This window comes from Neoarius graeffei, chromosome 4, assembly GCF_027579695.1.
Source record: "Neoarius graeffei isolate fNeoGra1 chromosome 4, fNeoGra1.pri, whole genome shotgun sequence".
Lineage (NCBI taxonomy): Eukaryota > Metazoa > Chordata > Actinopteri > Siluriformes > Ariidae > Neoarius > Neoarius graeffei.
In genome coordinates, this window is record NC_083572.1 from 5,578,704 (window position 1) to 5,605,338 (window position 26,635).

Here is a 26,635-nt window from a genome sequence, read left to right on the forward strand (position 1 = left end):
CCTGTGGTGAACCTGTCCAAACCATGGATCACTTACTCTGAGGATCTCCATTGAGCCCAAGCTGCTCAGACCAAGACCTTCTGGAAGCTAACAAAACTGCCCTAGTGTGGATACAGTGGTGGCGTGATAAGATACAGTATGATGAGTGTTTGTACAAACCAAACATGCTCTGGTGATCGTGAGCAATGAAAACTTCCATCCATCCATCCATCCATCCATCCATCCATCCATCCATCCATCCATTATCTGTAGCCACTTATCCTGTCCTACAGGGTCGCAGGCAAGCTGGATCCTATCCCAGCTGACTACGGGCGAGAGGCAGGGTTCACCCTGGATAAGTCACCAGGTCATCACAGGGCTGACACATAGACACAGACAACCATTCACACTCACATTCACACCTACGGTCAATTTAGAGTCACCAGTTAACCTAACCTGCATGTCTTTGGACTGTGGGGGAAACCGGAGCACCCGGAGGAAACCCACGCGGACACGCGGAGAGCATGCAAACTCCGCACAGAAAGGCCCTCGCCGGCTGCGAACCCAGAACCTTTTTGCTGTGAGGCGATAGTGCTAACCACTACACCACCGCAATGAAAACTTTGAAGGAAAAAAAAACAAGATTCGCTATGACAACAAGGACAAGGCGACTTGGTTGTCGGATCATCGAGCATCGAGGCGAGGTGAGAAGTGTGGAGTTTGTGAAGTACAGAACGTCGGGCTGATTTCCTGATCAAGTCACTGAGGCCCTTTTTCCACCAAAGCAGTTCCAGGGCTGGTTCGGGGCCAGTGCTTAGTTTGGAACCGGGTTTTCTGTTTCCACTGACAAAGAACTGGCTCTGGGGCCAGAAAAACCGGTTCCAGGCTAGCACCAACTCTCTGCTGGGCCAGAGGAAAGAACCGCTTACGTCAGCGGGGGGGCGGAGTTGTTAAGACCAACAACAATAACAAGACCGCGAAAGATTGCCGTTTTTAAGCGACGAGAAGCAGCAGCTGTACAAACGTGAAGTCATCCATTATTATTATTGTTGTTGCTGCTTCTTCCTTGTTGTTTTTGCTTCGATATTCGCGCCAAGGTTTATGCAAACGTAGCGACGTAACTGACGTATACAGCGACGTAATGACGTATACAGTGACGTAACTGATGTGTCTTCCCTTAGCACCGCGAGCTATGGAAAAGCAAACTGGTTCTCAGCTGGCTTGCGAGTTGAACGAGTTGTGAACCAGCACCAGCACTGGCCCCGAACCAGCCCTGGAACTGATTTGGTGGAAAAGAGGCATGAGAATTCAGGAAAATGCACCATTTTACAAAATCTTCCTGGTGGTGGTGTGTGTGTGTGTGTGTGTGTGTGTGCATGCCCCTGAACCCTCCAAGAAGGGCGTGGCTGCACCACACAATCTGATCTACCTCTTCTAGTTCTCTGGGGGTTCACAAGTCTGCATCTGTCTATGTGCGTGTGCGTGGGTGCATGTGCGCGGGTGCGGGTGTGCGTGTGGGTGTGTGTGTGTTGGGGGGGGATACGCACGGCCCCTTTAAATGGTCAGCAGTTCGCATGCTGTTGTAATTGGTTGTTTGACGTCACTAAACTTCTTTAAGCAGCCGGAGGAGTGAGAGGCGCGCGGAGTAACGGGGACCAGCGCGCGCTCTCGCTCTCTCTCGCTCGCTCCTGCGGAATACCGGAGAAAAGCGTCTTTACCTGTGAGTGGTGCTTTCACTTTTCACTTTGAGGCTGTAGGAGGGTTCAAAACGCACTGCCCTGTGTTTGTTTATCCGTTTCAGTGTCACGGAAATGAGCTCATTCCCTTTATCTCAGTAAGGAATGAGGAGAACAGAAGGGAAAGAAGGGAAGAGTTGACTGGTGAAAAGATTCCTGAAAGCAGGCAGGTGTTTATTCAAGAGGAGGATTTGTGCTGCTGTGTTTTTTCCTGGACAGAAAAGTCCCACGAACTTCACATGTCCAAATATCCAGATATGTTTTTAGATGCTTTATGTGTTATTTGTTTGTTTTCACACATTTGTCACGTATTCCAGTGGACTTTTCATACATGCTGTTTTCAATACGATCTGATTGGTTGATTTTTCTTCCCTCAGGATCCATTTCTTTTTCACATGTAGTGCATCTATCTATCTATTGACTTTTTCCCCCCACAGTTCATGCTTTCCCCATGCAGTTTCATCATTACATAAGATTTAAGAGCGGCACAGTGGTGTAGTGGTTCGCACTGCCGCCTCATAGCAAGCAAGAAGGTTCTGGGTTCGAGCCTAGTGGCTGACACGGCCCTTTCTGTGTGGAGTTTGCATGTTCTCCCCATGTCTGCATGAGTTTCCTTCACGGTCCAAAGCCGTGCAGGTTAGGATAACTAGAGGGGAACGGACAGTCACTCACTGTGAGTGTGAATGGTTGTGTGTCTCTATGTAGATGACCTGGTGACTTGTCCAGCATGAACCCCAGGGTGAACCCTGCCTCTCACCCATAGTCAGGTGGGATAGGATCCTGCAACCCTGCACAAGATAAGCGGCTACAGATAACGGATGGATGGATGGGTGGATGGATGAGATGTAAAACACAATTATGTGATTTTTTTTTTTAAAGAAACACAACTCATACTTTCTTCACATGCAGTGCATGTACAGTCTCATCTCATCTCATTATCTCTAGCCGCTTTATCCTTCTACAGGGTCGCAGGCAAGCTGGAGCCTATCCCAGCTGACTACGGGCGAAAGGCGGGGTACACCCTGGACAAGTCGCCAGGTCATCACAGGGCTGACACATAGACACAGACAACCATTCACACTCACATTCACACCTACGCTCAATTTAGAGTCACCAGTTAACCTAACCTGCATGTCTTTGGACTGTGGGGGAAACCGGAGCACCCGGAGGAAACCCACGCGGACACGCGGAGAGCATGCAAACTCCGCACAGAAAGGCCCTCGCCGGCCCCGGGGCTCGAACCCAGGACCTTCTTGCTGTGAGGCGACAGCGCTAACCACTGCACCACCGTGCCGCCTGCATGTACAATATTTTTCTATTTTTACATTTAAGCAAATACTTTTGAAATGTGATTTATTTATTATTTTCTTTTCTTTTTCACATATTTAGTCTCATGGGGTTTACCTGAGTTCACATCGACAGTTTCTGGGAATGATACAGTGAAATGGACCTGCACATGGTTTCATAAGAGAAATGACATGCAGTTAGATAGCTCATGGGTGGATGGATGGATTAACTGATTGATTGATTGATTGATTGATTGATTGATTGATTGATTGATTGATTGATTGATTGATTGATTGATTTTTTTCTGCATTGGCAGAATGAATCTGTTACAGGTTCAAAAAATTTCAACTGAGGTGAATTTTTTTTTTTTTAATCTGAGTAAATTTTTTTTAACCTAGTTCATAATTTCCAACCAAGGTCAAATGTTGGATTATCTAAGATTCTTAAAATGGATTCTCCATCCCTTCTTTTGTCTTTCTTTCTTCTATCTACATCCTCTCTGTCTACACCTACTGAGTATTTCCTCTTGTTTATCTATTTCTATCAACCTAATTAGCATTTTTTTCACAGATCTTTTTTCATGCTTAACCAGGATTTGAACTCATAACCTTCTGATTCTTAACCCAACACCTTAAAGGATATGGGACATGAAACATAAATGCACGCTATATCAGTTTCTTTCCATTAAAAATATCAATTAATTGCATCAACAAATACAAAATCATCAATTAAATTCAGCAAAATCGTTATATTCGTGATGATTATATGGCATTTCTGCTCGAGCTCCGATATGCATATTTTACAACCGGAAGAGCCGCTGTCACGTGATCATACGTCACAAAAACTTTCGGGCACAGCACAAGCGGGTAGATGAATGGAGAAGTGAATGACAAGAAAATTGTTTTTATAGTCTTTAACGTACATTGGACATCATGGTGTATTGTGCTGCTTATGGTTGCAATAATTCCAATGGGAAATGCCCTGGAGTAAGTTTTTTTGCATTCCCCAAGGACCCGAAGCTGAGGAAAGTGTGGGCTCACTACTGCCATAGAAAAAACTTTGCACCTACTGTTTCCCACAAACTGTGTTCGGACCATTTCACTGAGGATTCTTTCAACATTAATACTCAGGTACTGAGCGATATTAATTGCCAAGCCAAATTTAAGAGGCCGTATAGCCGGGTTCATGGAGGCAGTGATAGCGCCATAATATACAGGGCCTAACATTCCTACAACTGTAGAGACAGCCAAGAAATCCTGTAACATTAATGGACATTTAAATAAATGTTAAGTTATGTTGGTAAGTTTATTTAACTTTTCTTAATTTTCATCTCTTTTGCCAAATGGCGTAGTGTTGTTGGCTGTGTGATGGCGTTTCGCCATTTTGAATGTTTTCATCTCGGACTCTGGAAGCATTGTATCTCAATCAATCTCGAAAAATATCAGCAAAAAAAACTAGCTTGCAACGGACTTTAGCTAGATCTATGATGAACTTTCAATGTATGATACAAAAATAATACTTCTTTCAACAGATCATTAGCCTTTGAGCAGAATTGTTTTTAACTTACCAGGAAGTGTTATCGAGCCGACCGCTTTCAGTTTCATGAGGGCTGAATGAACTCTCACTCTCAGAATCATCTGACCCGTCAGAGTAAAGACGAGATCCATGTTCATGTGAATTTCCAGCTATTGGTTCGAATTGATAGGGTCTAACTTCACATCTCTGTGAAACATCGGGAATGTCACTGTCCATGGTGTCCATTTCGGTAACCTGTTTACATTAGATTCCCAAGCGCTGGCTCCTTGGAAAGTTTTTGTGACGTCACGGGTCACCTGACCACCTAGCTAATTAACGAATCATTGTTTTACGCTGACGTATAAAAAAGTTGAATAATGTGATGATTTTCACATTTTTGACGCCCTGCAGTGATTTAGATGGCATTTCTTATGTCCTTTATACATAATTATACCCAGAAAAAAATCCATGTCCCATGTCCTTTAAACACTAGAGCAGCAATGATTGCAATAAACAAAATATAAATATTGTCATACATGTAAAATACTACAGACCTTAAAATGACTCAAACCCCTGAGAAAATCAGTAAGTTTTTACTTTGTATTGAAAAATTATATATATATATATATATATATATATATATATATATATATATATATATATAGCTCGTGTGCGGCTGTGGAGTTGTTAAAATCAGCTGGTGAGATGATTTTAAAGCTTCGGAGGTGGAATGAGCTCAGAGGAGCGGTGCTGTGCCTCTGACCTGTTGCTATTTACAACACAATATCAAATACGTGAGGTTGTTGGGCTTCAGAACAACATGGAACGGTATTAAAGTTCTAGCGTTAAAGATTAAAACACAATAAGACGTTTGTGCTTCGGGGCTCGACAGGCCTCATAATCCGGCACGTTGAACTGAAATGAACTCGAATGAACTGAAACGCTTCTTTCAGCGCTTTTTCCCCCCTTCTTTGTCGAGATGCTTAAAGCTTTGACCCAGATTTTAGTGTCCGACTCCAGCTGTGGTCGAGACACAAATGTGCTGTGTTTGTGCTTAAATTTGCTGGAAACTGAGAGAGACATGGAATTAAAGTAAGCCTCGCTCGTTCTCATGCTGGCTTCATGGCTCTGTATTGATGATGATGATGATGATGATGATGATGATGGTGGTGTTGATCTGAGTGGCATGATGACTCAGACGTAAACAAGAATCCACCGTATAATTGCACAAACTGAAAAATATTCACTCCTGTCTGTTGTTCTCATTATCTTTCAGCTCTGAAAGCGTGGTAGGAAAGCTAATTAGATGTTTCTTTGTACTATCAGGTGTATAGAGTGTGTGTGTGTGTGTGTGTGTGTATCATTTGCATGCAGTTATAACTCATATTGTTAAAAAAAAAGGGAAGTTTCTTTATGTGGCCCCTGAGGGACTAGCCGCAGTAGTTAATGGGTGTCCTAATAAAATGGCAGCAGACTCATTTGCATCGGATTCATTACAGTGTCACGGCTTACAAGAACAATCTCCAAAGACACCAGTGAAATTACAATCATGTTATTGAGCATAATATCTCAAACGACTAAATTCTCCTCGTGTGCTTTTTACCGCTGTTTCAGAGACGGCACTAAAGTTTTATTCGCCGTCCACTCGTTGCCATTACAGCGTTTGAAAATCCTCGAGTGAACGTCATAACTCGCTGAGATACAGCTCCGTTTTTCCTATCAGGGTTTCATATCGCATAAAACGCGAATTAAAAACCGACACCTAGCATGACATCAGCGTCGCGAGTTTTAGCAAAGCTCTGTATAACACTAGGTGTGTTTCTATTAACCTAGTCGAGTGATGGGAACGGATGAATTTCGAAAAAATTCTCTCATTTTGAAGAAAAAAAATTTATACGCTCGCATGAGGTTATTTTGGGCAAATCGACATTTCGCAAAATTGAAACGGAAACGCGTGTTTTGTCTTTTCCATTGCCATGTTTAATCGGAACGATTATCCCAAAAGGAGAAAACCCAGATTTATTTGCATAACACCATAACATCGCTTAGTGGAACCTTGGATCGTTTTCGATCATGTTTTGTCAACTCGCTTTAAGACGGATATCCAGTCTGATGTAGAATTGGATCAGTGTGTGGCAGGCTTGTAGAACTCGAGTCCAGGACTCATGCCCTAATTTTAAGGACTCGTGACTTGAGCATTAACTGCATTCGGACTCATGAATTGGAGACTTGGATTTTTTCTTTATTTTTTGTAACATGCCATAATTTGGCATAAGATATTTATATTTATATTTACATTAATTTGTATACTAATTTTGTGCAAGAGAATACATAGGAGAGAACACCCCTATGACATGCTATGTTCATTGCCCTGTTAGTGGGCGGGGCTTGCTTGCTGAGCAATGAACTAGCTAGTGTTAACCCTCTCTCGTGTTATTTTCCCTATTGATAGTGGGCGGGGCTTGTTCCCAGACTCAACTCGGATCAGTCATGGACTCGACTTGAAATTTTCTTTAGTGACTTGAACACTGGGGACTCGAGACTGGACTCGGACTCAAGATTTAGTGGCTCGACTACAACACTGTGTGTGTGTGAGAGAGAGAGAAAGAGAGAGAGAGTGATCAGTGTATTTCTTCCTCTGTCCACTCAGAAAAGGATTTTATTAATTATATTCCACAACATTAAATGTAACTATAAATGGATAAAAAGCATGATGCGTTATTGTTTAAAGGTGCCAACTACAAAGTCACGTGATCGTTTTGATGTGGGTCGTTGTCCTCCCTCTTGAGGTAAACAGTATGAGTACAGCCCAACAGAAACCAGCCGAACGCAAGGGAGGAGCTTGAACTAATTAGCATCACTATGGAACTGCGTCACACCAAGATGGCGACGCCACCAAGAAAACATCATGACTCTGCATCAACACTGACTCGGAGAGTTTTGAATCGCAGGGATTTGTGTAATTTGTGGTTGACGTGCGCGAATAGATCCGTGAAACCGACAAATGACGAATATTTGCATCTTTTTTCTGTTACTGCTTTTGTGTTATTGTTTCTTTCGGTGTAGAACTCCATACTCGCTACCGTGGAGTCGAGCCCATGCATTCTGATTCTAAGATCGATAGCTAAGCGCTAGCTAAATGATTTAGTTATCCGTCCAGAAAAGTGGCATGCCGTTTAACCTTGCTGTGTCTTGAAGCTGCGCTCACTACGCAGGCTTTCCTTTTCTTTTCGGCTGGAAGGAGAGCCGAGTCCGCCATGTTCGCCAACGCAGACTTGTTTTGGCTAAAAGTAGATCAGACACGCCCCACCGTGGTCACGTGATGTGATATTGTTGCTCACTTGCTTCGACGATCTCCGGAATCATAAAACGCAGGACGCTTTTTATTTCGGCAAAACATTCACACACAGGATGCACTGTGTGTGTGCAGCAGGGAAACATCTTGAAACTTCAACAGCAAAAGAAATGGAACATTTTGTGCCCAGAATTCAACTTTGCAGTTAATACAGTATTGGAGAATCAGTTGGAGACTCGCTGTGGTTTGAGAGAAACGACCGTTCTGGATTCTAGATGCACTTTTATTGGAAAATATGACACGGCTTTACTGAATACTCGATTCTGATTGGTTGTTGTACAGTCTGTGATTTCTGAATATTGGACTGTCATTAGCGGGAGCAATAAAATAATTGTTAATTCAGTATTTTGTCAGATTATTAACTTCTTTCGTAAGTAATCATGGAATAAGGAGGAGGATGTACAGTGAGTCGGTCGTTACTTTGAACTAAACCCCTGTAGGGTGATTCAAGACCCCTACGCTTTTCATCCTGGGGTTTTTTTTTTTGGTCTGGCTCATTGTATGTGATCTCTTACATCATCAGCTTTGGTGTGTCAACAGTAACTTCCTTCATTGCTTCCATTTCACCCACACCTCTGGCCTTTCGCTGTGAGGGCGTCGAAAATGTCTTTGACTTGACTCCAGATCAGCAGACTGACTGCGTGATTAATAGTGATATCTAAGCGCTCCCTGCAGACACCGATGGAGCAAGAGCGTGAACTCGAACCCTGTTACTGTTCAGAATAATGAGCTCCTACTGCCACACACACAGACACAGAGCCTATTAGAGTAGCTGTGTTCCTGTGTGCTAGTTCTGCCTTCATGTCTCGTTATTATTTTGTGCAGTGGACAGAAATAGACGAATATATACTGCATGAGGAACCTCAAAGATAAAAGGTCTTGGTAAGCAAAGGAACTTGTCTACGATGCTGTATGCTGAAGGAACCTTCTAGGGCTGTGTACACATCTACATCAACATCAACACAAGTAAAATATTCATCTATACAGCAGCGACACGTTTGTAATAATTCATTCATTTAATTGTAATTCTACATTACGTTAATCATGTCGAATCAAATGCGAATGATTCAGTATGCTAAGTCATATGTATATGGCTCAGGCTGCATTCACAAATTAACCGGTGATGTAACACGGAAATATGCTCGCAAAATATAAAATAATTTTCTTGAAGTCGTTCGCTGACCGTGTACCGAGTTACAGCGAATCGTTTGTATTATACAAACTGCTTTTGAATCGAATCAAATCGAATTGAATCAAATCAGAGACAGTGAATCCCAAAACAAATCATTCTAAAAGATTCACACCCTTTGGTAGATGCATATAAATGTATTTTCAGTCAGCATCGGAATTATTGGCACCCTTGGGAAAGATGAGTTGTGGTGAATTTAATTTCACTGAGAAAATATTTCACAATTATTGTCACCCAGGGCTTTATGACTCAACTCTTGGAGGAAAGTCTTGGATTTGAGTCCAGTCTTGATCTTTTCTGTCATTTTGAAAATATCTCAGACTTACTGGAATTCCTTTTTTTTTTCCTTGAGCATCAGTCTTGCTAAATATGGTTTGAGAAGAAGCAATTCCTCATTCTACAAAGCATAGCCCAGTCACTGACTCAATGCACGAATGAAGCCAACTCGATGAAAAGCTTGGTCTTGATCCATTTACGACTTGTTCTTAACTCAATATCAGATTGCAGAGCAAGTTTATATATATTAGTGCATCTCAAAAAATTAGAATATTGTGAAAAAGTTCAATATTTTCCATCAGTTATTTAAGAAAGTGAAAATGTTATATATTATAGACTCATTACACATAAACTAAAATGTTTCAAGCATTTTTCTATTTTAATTTTAATCAGTATGGCATACAGTACAAAAACAAAAAAAACCATCTCAAAATATTAGAATATTTCATTTCGAATTTGAGTAAAACAGTATGAACACTGTATCTCTTGGTCTAGTTCAGTACACACAACCACAATCATGGGGAAGACTGCTGACTTGACTGTTGTCCAGAAGATGATCACTGATGCCCTCCACAAGGAGGGTAAGCCACAAAAGGTCATTGCTGAAAAGGGTGGCTGGAAAAGGTGCACAAGCAACAGGGATGGCCGCAGTCTTGAGAGGATTGTCAAGAAAAGTTGATTCAAGAATTTGGGAGAGCTTCACAAGGAGTGGACTGAGGCTGGTGTCAGTGTATCAAGACCCATCACGAACAGACATCTTCAAGAAAGGGGATACAACTTTTGCATTCCTAATATCAAGCTACTCCTGAGCCAGAGACAATGTCAGAAGTGTCTTATCTGGGCTAAGGAGAGAAAGAAATGGACTGTTGCTCAGTGGTCCAAAGTCCTCTTTTCAGATGAAAGTACATTTTGCATTTAATTTGGAAATCACGGTTCTAGAGTCTGGAGGAAGAGTGGAGAGGCACAGAATCCAAGGTGTTTGAAGCCCAGTGTGAAGTTTCCACAGTCTGTGATGATTTGGGGTGCCATATCATCTGCTGGTGTTGGTCCACTGTATTTTATCAAGTCTAAAGTCAACACAGCCATCTACCAGGAGATTTTAGAGCACTTCATGCTTCCGTCTGCTGATGAGCTTTTTGGAGATGCTGATTTCCTTTTCCAGCAGGACTTGGCACCTACCCACAGTGCCAAAACTACTACCAAATGGTTTGCTGACCATGATAACTGTGTTTGATTGGTCAGCCAACTTGCCTGACCTGAACCCCATAGAGAATCTATGGGGTATTGTCAAGAGGAAGATGAGAAACACCCGACCCAAAAATACAGATACGCTGAAGGCCACTATCAAAGCAACCTGGGCTTCAATAACACCTCAGCAGTGCCACAGACTGATCACCTCCATGCCACACCGCATTGATACAGGAATTCATGGTAAAGGAGCCCCAACCAAGTACTGAGTGTATAAATGAATATACTTTTCAGAAGTTGGACATTTCTGTATTGTAAATCCTTTTTTTGATTGATCTTAGGGAATATTCTAATAATTTGAGATACTGGATTTCTGATTTTCATGAGCTATAAGCCATAATCATCAAAATTAAAACAAAAAAGGCTTTAAATATTTCACTTTACATGTAATGAATATAGAATATATGAAAGTTTACCTTTTTGAATTAAATTATGAAAAAAGGAACTTTTTCATGGTATTCTAATTTTTTGAGATGCACTAGTGTGTGTGTGTGTGTGTGTATATATATATATATATATATATATATATATATATATATATATATACACACACATCTTTTAAGACTTTTTTTTTTCTTTTTCCTTACCCAGCTTTACCAAGGGTGCCAATAATTCTGGAGACTCTCTGGATGGACAAATAAAACATTTGAATAATGAGCTTCGTAACGTGTGTAATTTGTTTCATACTCCAGAAAAAACCCTCAGAGGATTATATGATCATGATCCTAGTTGTATGAGATTTAATTGATATCAGAGTTCATTAGTGGGTTTTTTCTGATTTACTGTAAGATGTTTATTTTATTGATGCGTATCTTTATTCCTCTCTTTCCGTAGCTGTGAGTTTGCCCGCTGTGTGTCTCCTGAGATGTAATTAAGTAAATAAATGAACAGAAATCTTTGTGATAGTCATTTTTTAATATATCTGGAAGGCTTTTCATTATAAACAGATGGTTCAATGGTTTTCCATTTTATACTCCATTGGACTTGGGATCTGTGGATGAAAATTGATAAAAAAAACCTTTTAATAATAATAATAATAATAATAATAATGATAGCGGCGGCACGGTAGCGTAGTGGTTAGCGCTGTTGCCTCACAGCAAGAAGGTCTGGGTTCAAGCCCCGTGGCTGGTGAGGGCCTTTCTGTGCGGAGTTTGCATGTTCTCCGCGTGGGTTTCCTCCGGGTGCTCTGGTTTCCCCCACAGTCCAAAGACATGCAGGTTAGGTTAACTGGTGACTCTAAATTGACCGTGAATGTGAATGGTTGTCTGTGTCTATGTGTCAGCCCTGTGATGACCTGGCGACTTGTCCAGGGTGTACCCCGCCTTTTGCCCGTAGTCAGCTGGGATAGGTTCCAGCTTGCCTGCGACCCTGTAGAACAGGATAAAGCGGCTACAGATAATGAGATGAGATGAGATGAGAGAACTCATCACTCCGCACAAAACCTGGTCATTGTTTTGTCAATTTTTTTGCTAACAAGTTACTAATCAGGCCAAATTAATGAATTTTCCAGGCCTCTCACTAGAATTGTATCTCTGTCTCCCAGTTCTGATTGTTTTGGGTGGATCTTCCCTCGAGGAACAAAACTTGGTCATATTCTTGTTGTAAACAATTTATTTACAACTTTGTTCATTTTCAGTTAAATCGTGTCTCCGTCCTCCTTCAGTTCTCAACGAATTTCCGTTCTGATTGTTTTATTTGAAAGAACTCGACCTTCTGCACAACACTTGGTCATTGTATTGTCAATTTTTTTTTTTTGCTAACAAATTAGTAATTAGGTCAACTGAACACATTTTCTTCTGACTAGAATTGTATCTCCTCTCATTTATCATGCGAATTCAGTTCTGATCGATGTTTTGGGTCGATCTTGTCTCGGGGAACAAAATTTAGTCCTGTGTTGATGTTCCTGTTGTAAACAGTTTGTTGTGGAGGTTGGTCCTCTCTTACATCGTCACATTTCAGTTCTGTTCGATGTTTTGGTCGTCATGGTGGTTTTGATGGCAGGACAGATGAGCTCCTACACCCTCGATGTTCTGGTTCTTCTGTTCGGGTCATGGCAGCGCAGCTTAGAGCTGTGATTGCATTTCAGTGCAACACGACTGCAACATGCTAATGAAAGTGAAATACAAAGCAACTGAGAATTAAATTCATGTCTGACAGTGGTTAATTTGATTTTTTTTAAAAAAATGAATTCCCTGCTGATTGTTTTTCACTGATGAGATCAAGAGCAAAGAAGTGAAGGTGTTGAATGTTTTCCATATATCACAAATAAAAAAAACAAAACAAAAACATATATGTTTTTCACTGGTGTGTAAAAAAACTTCTCCATAGAAAATTAATGCATTCTCCCATTTATTTATTTATTTATTTATTTATTTGTGTGTTTGTTTGTTTGTTTTCATGTTTTGCATTTTATATGCAAAGCAGCATGAGAGGCGTTCAGCTGAGATCTCGATCAAACAGCCTGACGTTATTGACAGTCTACAGGAAAAATTCAAGACCTCCGCTGCACAGTTAGATGTGGGGTGAGGTTCATGCATCTTAAACATCACGACTTCTGATGACAGACACGCTGACTGGTGATCATGACGCATCCAAACTATTTCTCTACTTCTGCTTTTCAGTATTATTCAGGAGGCGTGTGGTAATCAGCTGCACAGCAAATTATATAGAATTAGTAAAAACATCCAGGTTTAACCACGTTCATAATCATATTTGGTTTATTATAATCTAATCATGAGCAATATATTTGATAATTTTGCTTTTGTTCAAGATGTTTTCACTTTTAAGGCATGATGTTTTGCAGTACAGAGATTTAATCTGTCATTTGTAAGTGAATGTAGATTTAGGTCCTCTTCTCATATCCCAGTGAAGCAGAGCTTTATAAAATAGAGGAGTATTTTAAAACATATTTAATTTCTGCATGTATAAGAAATAAACTGCTTTTGAGTTTCTGTAAATTTTTTGTTGAAAGTCAAAGCTTTACATGAAGCTTAATGAATCCCAGTGAATAAAGCTGCGGAGTGAAATTCAGGATTAATGATAAAGGACTTAATTCACACTGATTGATTTAGATTATTAGAGTAATTAGAATGTTCTTCTGTGATTTGTGACACAGCCTCAGTTCCCTCAGGAGGGAGGGAGAGAGAGAGAGAGAGAGAGAGAGAGAGAGAGAGAGACAGACAGCAAGAGATGGAGTGAGCGAGAGAGAGACAGAGAGAGACACAGGGCAAGAGACAGACAGACACAGACAGCGAGAGAGAGGGAGACAGACAAAGACAGAGAGAGCGAGGGAGAGCGAGGGAGACAGACAGACAGGGAGAGCGAGGGAGACAGACAGACAGGGAAAGCGAGGGAGACAGACAGACAGGGAGAGCGAGGGAGACAGACAGACAGGGAGAGCGAGGGAGACAGACAGACAGGGAGAGCGAGGGAGACAGACAGACAGGGAGAGCGAGGGAGACAGACAGACAGGGAGAGGGAGGGAGACAGACAGACAGGGAGAGGGAGGGAGACAGACAGACAGGGAGAGGGAGGGAGACAGACAGACAGGGAGAGCGAGGGAGGGAGACAGACAGACAGGGAGAGCGAGGGAGGGAGACAGACAGACAGGGAGAGCGAGGGAGGGAGACAGACAGACAGGGAGAGCGAGGGAGGGAGACAGACAGACAGGGAGAGCGAGGGAGGGAGACAGACAGACAGGGAGAGCGAGGGAGGGAGACAGACAGACAGGGAGAGCGAGGGAGGGAGACAGACAGACAGGGAGAGCGAGGGAGGGAGACAGACAGACAGACAGACAGACAGACAGACAGAGAGGGAGGGAGACAGACAGACAGAGAGAAGGAGGGAGGGAGACAGACAGACAGACAGAGGGAGGGAGGGAGGGAGACAGACAGACAGAGGGAGGGAGGGAGACAGACAGAGGGAGGGAGGGAGGGAGACAGACAGAGGGAGGGAGGGAGGGAGACAGAGGGAGGGAGACAGACAGACAGAGGGAGGGAGACAGACAGACAGAGAGAGGGAGGGAGACAGACAGAGGGAGGGAGGGAGACAGACAGACAGACAGAGAGAGGGAGGGAGACAGACAGACAGAGAGAGGGAGGGAGGGAGACAGACAGACAGGGAGAGGGAGGGAGACAGACAGACAGACAGACAGGGAGAGGGAGGGAGACAGACAGACAGACAGACAGACAGACAGACAGACAGAGAGAGGGAGGGAGACAGACAGACAGACAGACAGACAGACAGAGGGAGGGAGACAGACAGAGAGAGGGAGGGAGACAGACAGACAGACAGAGAGAGGGAGGGAGACAGACAGACAGAGAGAGGGAGGGAGACAGACAGACAGACAGACAGACAGACAGACAGACAGAGAGAGGGAGGGAGACAGACAGACAGGGAGAGGGAGGGAGACAGACAGACACAGACAGACAGAGTGAGGGAGACAGACAGACACAGACAGACAGACAGACAGACACAGACAGAGCGAGGGAGACAGACAGACAGACAGAGAGAGGGAGGGAGACAGACAGACAGACAGAGTGAGGGAGACAGACAGACACAGACAGACACAGACAGAGCGAGGGAGACAGATAGACAGACACAGAGAGAGAGCGAGGGAGACAGACAGACAGGGAGAGCGAGGGAGACAGACAGACAGGGAGAGCGAGGGAGACAGACAGACAGGGAGAGCGAGGGAGACAGACAGACAGGGAGAGCGAGGGAGACAGACAGACAGGGAGAGCGAGGGAGACAGACAGACAGGGAGAGCGAGGGAGACAGACAGACAGGGAGAGCGAGGGAGACAGACAGACAAGGAGAGCGAGGGAGACAGACAGACAGAGAGAGGGAGGGAGACAGACAGACAAGGAGAGCGAGGGAGACAGACAGAGAGAGGGAGGGAGACAGACAGACAGAAAGGGAGAGCGAGGGAGACAGACAGACAAAGAGAGGGAGGGAGACAGACAGACAGAGAGAGGGAGGGAGACAGACAGACAGACAGACAGAGAGAGGGAGGGAGACAGACAGACAGGGAGAGGGAGGGAGACAGACAGACAGAGAGAGGGAGGGAGACAGACAGACAGAGAGAGGGAGGGAGACAGACAGACAGAGAGAGGGAGGGACACAGACAGACAGAGAGAGGGAGGGACACAGACAGACAGAGAGAGGGAGGGAGACAGACAGACAGACAGAGAGAGGGAGGGAGACAGACAGACACAGACAAACAGAGTGAGGGAGACAGACAGACACAGAGAGAGAGCGAGGGAGGGAGACAGAGACACAGAGAGAGAGCGAGGGAGACAGACAGACAGGGAGAGCGAGGGAGACAGACAGACAGGGAGAGCGAGGGAGACAGACAGACAGGGAGAGGGAGGGAGACAGACAGACAGACAGACAGACAGAGAGAGGGAGGGAGACAGACAGACAGAGAGAGGGAGGGAGACAGACAGAGAGAGGGAGGGAGACAGACAGGGAGAGGGAGGGAGACAGACAGGGAGAGCGAGGGAGACAGACAGACAGAGAGAGGGAGGGAGGGAGGGAGACAGACAGAGAGAGGGAGGGAGACAGACAGACACAGACAGAGAGAGCGAGACAGACAGACACAGACAGACAGAGCGAGGGAGACAGACAGACAGAGAGAGGGAGGGAGACAGACACAGACAGAGTGAGGGAGGGAGACAGACAGACAGAGAGGGAGGGAGACAGACAGAGTGAGGGAGGGAGACAGACAGACACAGAGAGAGCGAGGGAGGGAGACAGACAGAGAGAGTGAGGGAGGGAGGGAGACAGACAGACACAGACAGAGTGAGGGAGGGAGACAGACAGACACAGACAGAGAGAGCGAGGGAGCGAGACAGACAGACAGAGAGAGCGAGGGAGGGAGACAGACAGAGAGAGCGAGGGAGACAGAGACACAGACAGAGAGAGCGAGGGAGCGAGACAGACAGACAGAGAGAGCGAGGGAGCGAGACAGACAGACAGAGAGAGCGAGGGAGAGAGACAGACAGAGAGAGCGAGGGAGACAGACAGAGAGAGCGAGGGAGACAGACAGACACAGACAGAGCAAGCGAGGGAGGGAGACAGACAGACACAGACAGACAGAGAGAGAGAGGGAGGGAGACAGACAGACAGAGGGAGGGAGGGAGACAGACAGAGAGAGAGAGAGGGAGGGAGACAGACAGACAGAGCGAGCAAGGGAGGGAGACAGACAGAGAGAGAGAGGGAGGTAGACAGACAGACAGAGAGAGGGAGGGAGGGAGACAGACAGAGAGAGGGAGGGAGACAGACAGACAGACAGAGAGAGGGAGGGAGGGAGACAGACAGAGAGAGGGAGGGAGGGAGATAGACAGACAGAGAGCGAGGGAGGGGGACAAAGAGCGAGGGAGACAGACAGACAGACAAAAAGACACAGACAGACAGAAAGAGAGAGGGAGAGTGATGCCATCATGCCTTATTGTGCTGCCTGATGCGTCAGTTTAATTTTCTCGTTCCTGTGTTGTTCACTGTAACCCGAGTCGCCTCTTCAGCAATCAGCCCAGTTGTGTTTCTCAGAAATCTTTAACTGTGCTTTGAAACGAGCCTTGATTTTACACACTCACTCATCACTGACGAACAACAGACACGAGGGATCAGGAGGGTTCACCACGACTCTCCTCTGTGCTCCTGAAGTTTCACATCGCTGAAATACGAGTCATTTTAGATTTTTCTCACAGTTAATACTTGTGATTAGTTAGTAAGGCAGCTTGTAGGAGTAATAACCCACCAAAGAAGAACTTTCCAAGGCTATCACAGAAATATCTTCTGGCAAGGCTCCTGGAATAGATGGCATCCCGGCTGAGGTCTTCAAATGTGGCGGAAGCAAGCTCCTCGACACCCTCCATCAGCTTCTCTGCAAGTGCTGGGAGTTAGGATCCGTCCCGCAGGAGATGAGAGATTCCTCTATTACTAATCTGTACAAGAACAAGGGAGACCGTAGTGATTGAAATAACTACCATGGTATCTCACTACTATGCATTGCTGGTAAGCTGTTTGCTCGAGTAGCTTTGCGCCGCCTACTGAAACCCGCCAAGAGGGTCTACCCCGAATCTCAATGTGGTTTCCGTCCCAATCGCTCGACAGTGGATATGATATTCTCTTTGAGGCAGCTACAGGAGAAATGTCGAGAGCAACAAAGACCCCTCTTCATCGCCTTTATCGATCTAACAAAGGCCTTCGACATGGTCAGTAGGGAAGGTTTGTTCAACATCTTGCAATTAATTGGTTGCCCCCCTAAACTCCTCAACTTCATCAAGTCGTTTCACGACGGGACCCGAGGCACTGTTAAGTTCGACGGCAACACGTCCGAGGCCTTCGACATTAACAATGGTGTTAAACAAGGATGTGTACTAGCTCCAACTCTCTCCAACATCATCTTCTCCATTCTCCTGAAACATGCTTTTGGGTCAGCCGATGAAGGCGTCCTGCTACGTACTCGATCAGACGAGAAGCTATTCAACCCAGCACGTCTCCAAGCCAAGACCAAAGTCCGCAAGTGTACGCTACGCGACCTTCTATTCGCTGATGATGCTGCTCTTGTTGCACATAGTGAAAGAGAGCTGAAGACCCTCCTGGACCGATTTTCAAGCGCTTGTGCGTCATTCAGTCTTACTATCAGCCTGAAGAAGACGAAAGTCATGCACCAAGGCTCTGAAGCCACGCCTACTCTAACCATCAATGACTACACCCTGGAAGTCGTCTCACAGTTTACCTATCTTGGTTCCACCACCACTGCAAACGGACCCCTGGATGCGGAACTCGGGAAAAGAATTGGTAAAGCAGCAACAAACATGACGAAGCTTTCCTCCCGAGTGTGGGAAAATAAAAAACTGACTACCCAGACGAAGATTGTCGTGTACCATGCCTGTATTTTGAGCACCTTGCTCTATGGCAGCGAATCATGGTCCACTTATGCAGGGCAGGAAAAGCGATAACACACTTTCCATATGAGATGTCTACGCCGTATCCTTTCGATTAAATGGACGAACAAAGTATGTACTCGAGAGATCTGGTGTCCCCTCGCTTTTCACCCTACTCGGGCAACGCAGGTTGAGGTGGCTGGGCCACGTACATCAGATGATGGACGGTCGAATCCCAAAGGACCTCCTTTACGGCGAACTGGAATACGGTTCAAGGCCCGTGGGTTGTCCGAAGCGTCACTTCAGGGACGTATGCAAGAGAGATATGATTGCAATCGGCCTGGCTGTTGATAACTGGGAGCTGCTTGCCGCAGATCGCGCCAGATGGAAGACCAGTTGCAGCGTGTCCCTTGAAGCAGGAGAGAGGAGGATAAGGAACGAGGCCATGGCAAAAAGGGAGAGAAGAAAGGCGACTAGAAATGCTCCGTCAACATCGGATTTCGTGTACGTTGGCTGTGGTCGACCCTGCCGTTCAAGGATCGGGCTCTTCGGCCACAAGAAGCGGCTGAAGAGCCCGAAGCACAAGAGAAACCGTAAAGCGTAATCTCCTCCTCTGTCCTGAAGATGTTGGAAAATTTCTAGTTTTTAACATCTTTTTCTTTGTTACAAAATGCTCACACTGGAGACTCCTTCCATGTGCGAGACATCAGACCAATCAGAATGCAGAATTCAGCAGTGCTGGGGTCTCATCTCATCTCATTATCTCTAGCCGCTTTATCCTGTTCTACAGGGTCGCAGGCAAGCTGGAGCCTATCCCAGCTGACTACGGGCGAAAGGTGGGGTACACCCTGGACAAGTCGCCAGGTCATCACAGGGCTGACACATAGACACAGACAACCATTCACACTCACATTCACACCTACGCTCAATTTAGAGTCACCAGTTAACCCAACCTGCATGTCTTTGGACTGTGGGGGAAACTGGAGCACCCGGAGGAAACCGACACGGACACGGGGAGAACATGCAAACTCTGCACAGAAAGGCCCTCGCCGGCCACGGGGCTCGAACCCAGACCTTCTTGCTGTGAGGCGACAGCGCTAACCACTACACCACCGTGCTGCCCAGCACTGGGGTATCAAGCAAAAATAAAGTTTACAATTACATGCATGTTCACGTTTATTGTTTCTGTCATGACTGATCACTGCATTCAGTTGTGAGAACATAAGTATTTGCACCCATCCATTGTCAAAAATGTGTTACATTTCAGCTCAGTATCACCCCAACGCTCTGTAATTCTGTTTGTTAAATACGTGCTTTCAGCTTAGTTGTAGCTCAGTGGTCATGTTTGACCCTTGAATTCTTACCAATCGGGTCCATTTTTGCTCATAATGCCCAGGCCGTGCTTTGAAGCCGCATCAGCAAAGTGAGAACGCGCTGCACATCATTCATTTGCTGAGATAAAGACATTTGCATGCTCTCCACACCAATACCACCCCCAGCAGCTCTTTGAGAGACAAAAAGGTTGTGCTTCACGTGGAAAAGAGACGGACAGATCAGAAGATTGATGTTCAGGCCTTTCCAGAATCACAAAGACACTGTGTGTTGATTAGATGAGGACTGAGAGAGGGAGAACACCGTTAAAGGGGAACTGAAGTCATTTTTAAACTTGCTTTATTTCTTAATTAACGTGTTATTCAATTACGTTTTCGATTTTAGTAACCTTATATCGTGACTCATATTGGCAACTAATTGCAATTAAATATTATATTTATCGGCCTATTTGGTTTTTAGCTATGTTGAATTTAGTTCGTTTGGTCCACGGCAGGCGTCGCTTATCCGCGCGATCTTCACGAGACTTGTGCGAGACTTCGAAAAGTGAAGTGTCAGCCAGGTGTCAGTGCCGCCATTTTGAAAATTCTTTTCCAAATGAAATATTGCAGTGGCACAGTGGTGTAGTGATTAGCGCTGTCGCCTCACAGCAAGAAGGTCCGGGTTCGAGCCCCGTGGCCGGCGAGGGCCTTTCTGTGTGGAGTTTGCATGTTCTCCCCGTGTCCGCGTGGGTTTCCTCCGGGTGCTCCGGTTTCCCCCACAGTCCAAAGACATGCAGGTTAGGTTAACTGGTGACTCTAAATTGACCGTAGGTGTGAATGTGAGTGCGAATGGTTGTCTGTGTCTAATGCCGCTTTTCCACTACAAACGCGGCTGAGCCGTGCCGTGCCGAGTCGAGCTGAGTCGGGCTGAGCGGGGCTGTTGGAGTTGCATTTCGACTACAACCGCGCTGAACCGTGCTGGCTGGAAGTGGGTGGACACATTGGGTGGAGTTAGCGAAAGTGGGTGGACATCACGTGATGTTGTTAAGCAGCCCAAACAGTGACATCAGTGACAGTGGCGGAACAAGTCAGAGCCGGGCCGGGGGCGGGGCAAATGACCGGGCCCTTTATTAAAGCTTATCATAACATCATTTTAGGCTACAAAATGTCCGCAACTGCGGTGTTTACCAATTTCAACACTACCGGGTGCAACTATGTTATTTAGTACATCAAATCCTTCAAACGAACATGTAACTCAGAAACAAAAAACATTAGGATACTGTACATGGCTCATAATAAAACATCAATAGCCTATACTGCGCACATTATTTGAAGGGCATACGAATGAGCGCTCAGAGGTTGCAACGGTGACAGGAAGAGTCAGAAATAAAAGGAGGGCGGTGCAAACCTCACTGAATGCACTGTGTTTACCAATTTCAACACTACGGGGTGCAACTATGTTATTTTGTACATTAAGTCCTTCAAACGAACATGTAACTCAGAAACAAAAAAACATTAGGCGACATACTGTACATGGCTCATAATAAAACATCAATAGCCTACTGCGCGCATTATTTGAAGGGCATACGACGAGCCTTGCGCTCCGCGAACTCGTCCACGATGCTCTGTATGTCACTGATTCAGTGGGCTTTTAAGCGGTAGTCTCACGACCCGAATAGTAAACAATAAACATGGAGGACATGGAGTCGTTAGTGTTGCTGGTCTTGGTGCTGTGGCTTGTTGTCACCGACAACGCCAACAGATACTGGCAAGAGCGTATAGATGAGGCGAGGCGCATAAGGCTTCAGAAATTCTCGTAATTCTTCTTCTTCCGGGTTTGCGGTGTTTACAGATCCCAGCGCGCTCGCGGGGCGTGTGTGGGCATGTGAGGACACTCCTCCTCACCAATCAGTGCACAGGGGAGTGTCTGCTCACGCCCCCAACCTCACTCGGCACGGCTTGGCTCGCTTCAGCCCCACTCCAAAACGGTGCGAGTTTTAGGGGCTAAGCAGGGCTGAAACGAGCTGAGTCGTGCCGGTTTTTGGTAGTCGAAACGCGAGCCGTGTCGGGCTGAAGTGAGCTGAAGTGAGCTGAAAAAGGGTAGTGGAAAAGGGCCATATGTGTCAGCCCTGTGATGACCTGGCGACTTGTCCAGGGTGTACCCCGCCTTTCGCCCGTAGTCAGCTGGGATAGGCTCCAGCTTGCCTGCGACCCTGTAGAACAGGATAAAGCGGCTACAGATAATGAGATGAGATGAAATATTGCACAAAAACGAGTTTAAATGATGATTACTGCCTACTTTTTTCCAAACTTTCCTGATTGCTATCAAAACAAACAAAACTTCCGGCTCGATTTGAAAGAGGGCGCGCGCGTCTTTTGACAACCCCTGTGTCCGAAATCGCTCCCTACTCACTATATAGGGCACTATGTAGTGAGGACACCATTTTGTAGTGCTGTCCGAAACCTTAGTGATGATTATTTACACCCTATATAGTGCACTCAAAGTATCCCATAATGCATCATGAAAAGTAGTGTACAATGATGATCACTAATCAAAGCAGTAGATCCCATCATGCATTGCGGTCGCACTGAAAGAAATCAAATTAAAAACCTCAAATGTGATTTAATAAAAGGCAGCGGCAAAGAAGAAAGAAAAGTATTCAGCCTTGATTTAAAAGAACTGAAAGCTGCAGATACTTTGTATTGATTAATTTAGGAAATATGTTCAGTATAATATGGATTTATCACAAAAACGCATGCATGTGTTTATTATTTTGAAACCCACCAGCCGACTGTTCTGGCACGTTTTAATTGTGCGACAGTAATGACGTAAATACCAGCGTGGCGCAATAGTGTCTGAAAGCGTTTGTTTTTTCATTTTATCAATGAGCTCACTGTATAGTCCTCTATATAGTAATTCCCTATTTAGGGAGAAGGGAATAGTGAACGAGTGAGCGATTTCGGACACAGATGTCGGTCACTTTGATTTGCGCTGTACGTTTTACTTCCGTCCTACGATGTCTTGCACAGGTCTCAACAAATCTCGTTTATGGCCATTGCTTTGACATATGGACTGATATATTGCAGAGCATATTTCAAACACTCATAACTTGCTATAGCAGCGACAAAATAGCGATCAAAAATGCATTCCGATATTTAATAAAATGAGAAATAGAATTTTGATGATAAATTTGCCTTCAGTTCTTCTTTAAGTGATGTTGCTGAAGGATGATTGTCGTGATTATAGTTGGTTCTCATGAGGTGAGTGATCAGATATGGGAGTGTGTTCATTATATATGTGTGTGTGTGTGTGTGTGGCCGTCATTACTAAATATGGATTTTATGGTTTGTGGCTTAATAACGACTTTACCCACCTCCACAACTAATTACAAAACTAATCCAATCCGAATACAGTTTTCACGCCTCTTAGCCATAAAAACTCCTCCACTAAACCAGATTTTTACCCTCCTTCAGAAATCAAAGCCCTCCCAAGCTGGTGTAAGAGATACTGCCAGTTCATAAAACCGACAGAGTGCTGCTCGTGAAGCTGAGAACAACGAGGCGAGGAAGCATTTTGTTCCCTGCAGGACCTGCACTCAAGTTGTGTGAAGTGAGAATGGGAGTGCTGGCTACGTTCCAGATCAAATAATACCCCCTCCCAGGAAGGGCGTCCATTCTCACTCGCACCGCGGTTCCCATTTCAGCCTGTTTGTACTTGACTTCCCGTCTCAGATGGAAGGAAAACAGGAAGCAGGAATAGACAATGATGAAACGCATCTAAGATTAGCAAAGGCGGATCTTTTTTTCAGCATCTTGAGTCACGCATGAAGAAGGCTGCAATGCTCACATCAACACTTTTTTGGTCTAATATTGTCGAGCTAGTTCTCATCACGTTTCTCTAGTTTGTCCTTTTCTCTGCTCTTGGGTACGGCTGAAAGCTGGAATTGTATAGTGATTGCTTTTCAGTGCAGCACCACTGCAACAGTGTCACTGAGTGATGAAAGTGAAATGGAGTGCAATCGGGAATTACAGCGTTTAATTCTTTAAAGAGCTGATGGTTTTTCACTACGATGAGCTCCACACAGCTAATATTTTCAAACTAGCTAGTTTGCTAAGATCAGGTTTATGGCTAGTTAATGCTAGAAAACAAACTAGTATGGTCATTTTATGTTACTCGAAAGTAGCTTGGTTTTTGAAAAAAAATAGACGCATGCTACAAAACAACGACTTCAAATAAATCTGTCTTGAGCCAATTCAATCGTTAGTTTGTTAGCGAGTGAGCAAACTAGCATTACATTGATGTCAATTGTGTCAATATTCACATCCGTAACATCGAATGTATTGCTCGGGTAGGTACCGCCGCAGAAAAGTTCTGTTTTGTTTGTGAACGATTTACTAATTTCGAAATCGTAAATGTGTAAATAAAACAAAAACAGGAGAGCAGGTGAGTGTCTAAGTAGTTATGAATCACTTTCTTTATTTGTAGCACAATTCATTTTACATCAGCAACAAAAGAGGATGAAAATGAATAGTTGAATGATAAACTACAAATCTACAGAATTATATGAAATCTTGCAGCACGGTTCGGGTTCGTTAATGACATAAAATGACATAAAATTGCTGGAAATGTTTATTTTTTTTATTTGTCTCCCTCCCCCACAAAATGCCTCATTGTTAGTCATTGTGTTATTACTTTGCATTTTGACATGATGTTAAAAAGTTCCCCCTCATGTCCCTGTCAGGCTCTGCTGTTTTGGGCGCCGGGTGTTGTGCTTATTTGGGAATGAAAAACGCACCTGGAACATCTCATCTCATCTCATTATCTGTAGCCGCTTTATCCTTCTACAGGGTCGCAGGCAAGCTGGAGCCTATCCCAGCTGACTACGGGTGAAAGGCGGGGTTCACCCTGGACAAGTCGCCAGGTCATCACAGGGCTGACACATAGACACAGACAACCATTCACACTCACATTCACACCTACGCTCAATTTAGAGTCACCAGTTAACCTAACCTGCATGTCTTTGGACTGTGGGGGAAACCGGAGCACCTGGAGGAAACCCACGCGGACACGGGGAGAACATGCAAACTCCACACAGAAAGGCCCTCACCGGCCACGGGGCTCGAACCCAGACCTTCCTGCTGTGAGGCGACAGCGCTAACCACTACACCACCATGCTGCCCCACCTGGAACATGAGCTTAATAAAAGAATGATCGCTGGCAGGCTCTCGGAGGAAGAGTGGAATGTGGATGGAGGAATAATTTGCTGAAACAGCAGCATAACCACAAGCGAGTGTGCAGCATGTAACTGCTGTTTGCAGGGCTTCCTGCTGAATGGATGATGCGTGATGGAATGGCACTTCCTGAGTTTGTTTCACTGATTGATATTAAATGATTTTTAATGATTTTTATGAATGAAGTTTATCTTTTGGTGGCTATAAAATAAACAGATCTGCCTTCTGAAGGAATGTGGAATGTCTTTTAAAATTTTTATTAGGACTGTTAACTGTTGTGCTGTTGAGACAGAGAGAGAGAGAGAGAGAGAGAGACAAGGTGACAGAGAAAGACCAGAAAAAAGAGAAAACAAAAAGATATAGAGAAGAGATACAGAGAGACGTAGTGACAGAGAGAGAGAGAGAGAGAGAGAGAGAGAGAGAGAGAGACATATGAGAGTGAGTGAGAGACAGATGTAGTGAGAGAGAGATGTAGAGAGAGAGCAAGAGAGAGACGTAGTGAGACCAGATGGAGAGAGAGAGAGAGAGAGAGACGTAGAGACAGCATGAGAGAGAGATGTAGTGGGAGAGAGAGACATTGTGTGTGTGTGTGTGTGTGTGTGTGTGTGTGTGTGTGTGTGTGTGTGTGAGAGAGAGAGAGAGAGAGAGAGACGTAGTGTGTGTGTGTGTGTGTGTGTGTGTGAGAGAGAGAGAGACGTAGTGTGTGTGTGTGTGTGAGAGAGAGAGAGAGAGAGAGAGAGACGTAGTGTGTGTGTGTGTGTGTGTGTGTGTGTGTGTGTGTGTGTGTGTGTGAGAGAGAGAGAGACGTAGTGTGTGTGTGTGTGTGTGAGAGAGAGAGACGTAGTGTGTGTGTGTGAGAGAGAGAGAGAGCAAGAGAGAGAGCCATTGTGTGTGTGTGTGTGTGTGTGTGTGTGTGTGTGTGTGTGTGAGAGAGAGAGAAAGATGCAGTGAGAGAGACAGTGAGAGAGACGTAGTGAGAGAGAGAGACGTAGTGTGTGTGTGAGAGAGAGACGTGTGTGTGAGAGAGAAAGACGTGTGTGTGTGTGTGTGTGTGAGAGAGAGAGAGAAAGACGTAGTGCATGTGTGAGAGCGAGAGAGAAAGATGGAGAGAGAGAGATGTAGTGAGAGAGACGTGTGTGTGTGTGAGACAGAGAGAGAGAAACAGTGAGAGAGCGACGTAGAGACAGAGAGCGAGGAGAGACAGACATAGTGACAGAGCGAGCAAAAGAGACGTAGAGAGAAACACACACAGTGACAGTGAGAGAGACGTAGAGCGAGAGACAGTGAGAGAGAGAGATGAAGAGCAAGAAAGAGAGACACACAGTGACAGAGAGAGAGAGCTATAGAGCGAGAGAGTGAAAGAGAGACATAGAGAGAGAGATAGTGACAGAGCAAGAGAGAGAGAGACATAGTGACAGAGCAAGAGAGAGAGCGAGACACAGTGACCAAGAGAGAGAGAGAGAGAGAGACAGACAGACAGACAGACAGAGAAGTGAGACAAGGTGACAGAGACAGAAAAGAGAGAAAACAGAAAAAGAGATAGGAGAGAGAGAAGATGAGAGAGAAAAAGAGGGTGAGAGTGAGAGGAAGACAGAAAAGAGAGACCAGGGAGTGAA

General features: G+C 44.9%; 1 protein-coding gene across 6 annotated transcripts in view; it reads left to right on the forward strand.

Annotated features, from left to right (window-relative positions):
* The first annotated feature begins 1,612 nt into the window (after positions 1-1,612).
* Positions 1,613-26,635, forward strand: part of gulp1b (GULP PTB domain containing engulfment adaptor 1b) — a 77,508-nt gene continuing 52,485 nt past the window's right edge. For 4 of the 6 annotated variants that reach the window (XR_009654491.1, XM_060918696.1, XM_060918697.1 and 1 more), the window contains exons 1-2: positions 1,613-1,699; positions 13,010-13,107. Coding sequence is in view for 3 of the 6 variants with exons in the window: in XM_060918696.1 (XP_060774679.1) it covers positions 13,101-13,107 (7 nt within the window). In the remaining 3 variants the exon portion in view is untranslated. Of the gene's footprint in view, positions 1,700-1,780; positions 1,882-13,009; positions 13,108-26,635 lie in introns of all 6 variants that reach the window. The other 2 variants (XM_060918698.1, XM_060918699.1) reach the window with 2 other exon arrangements.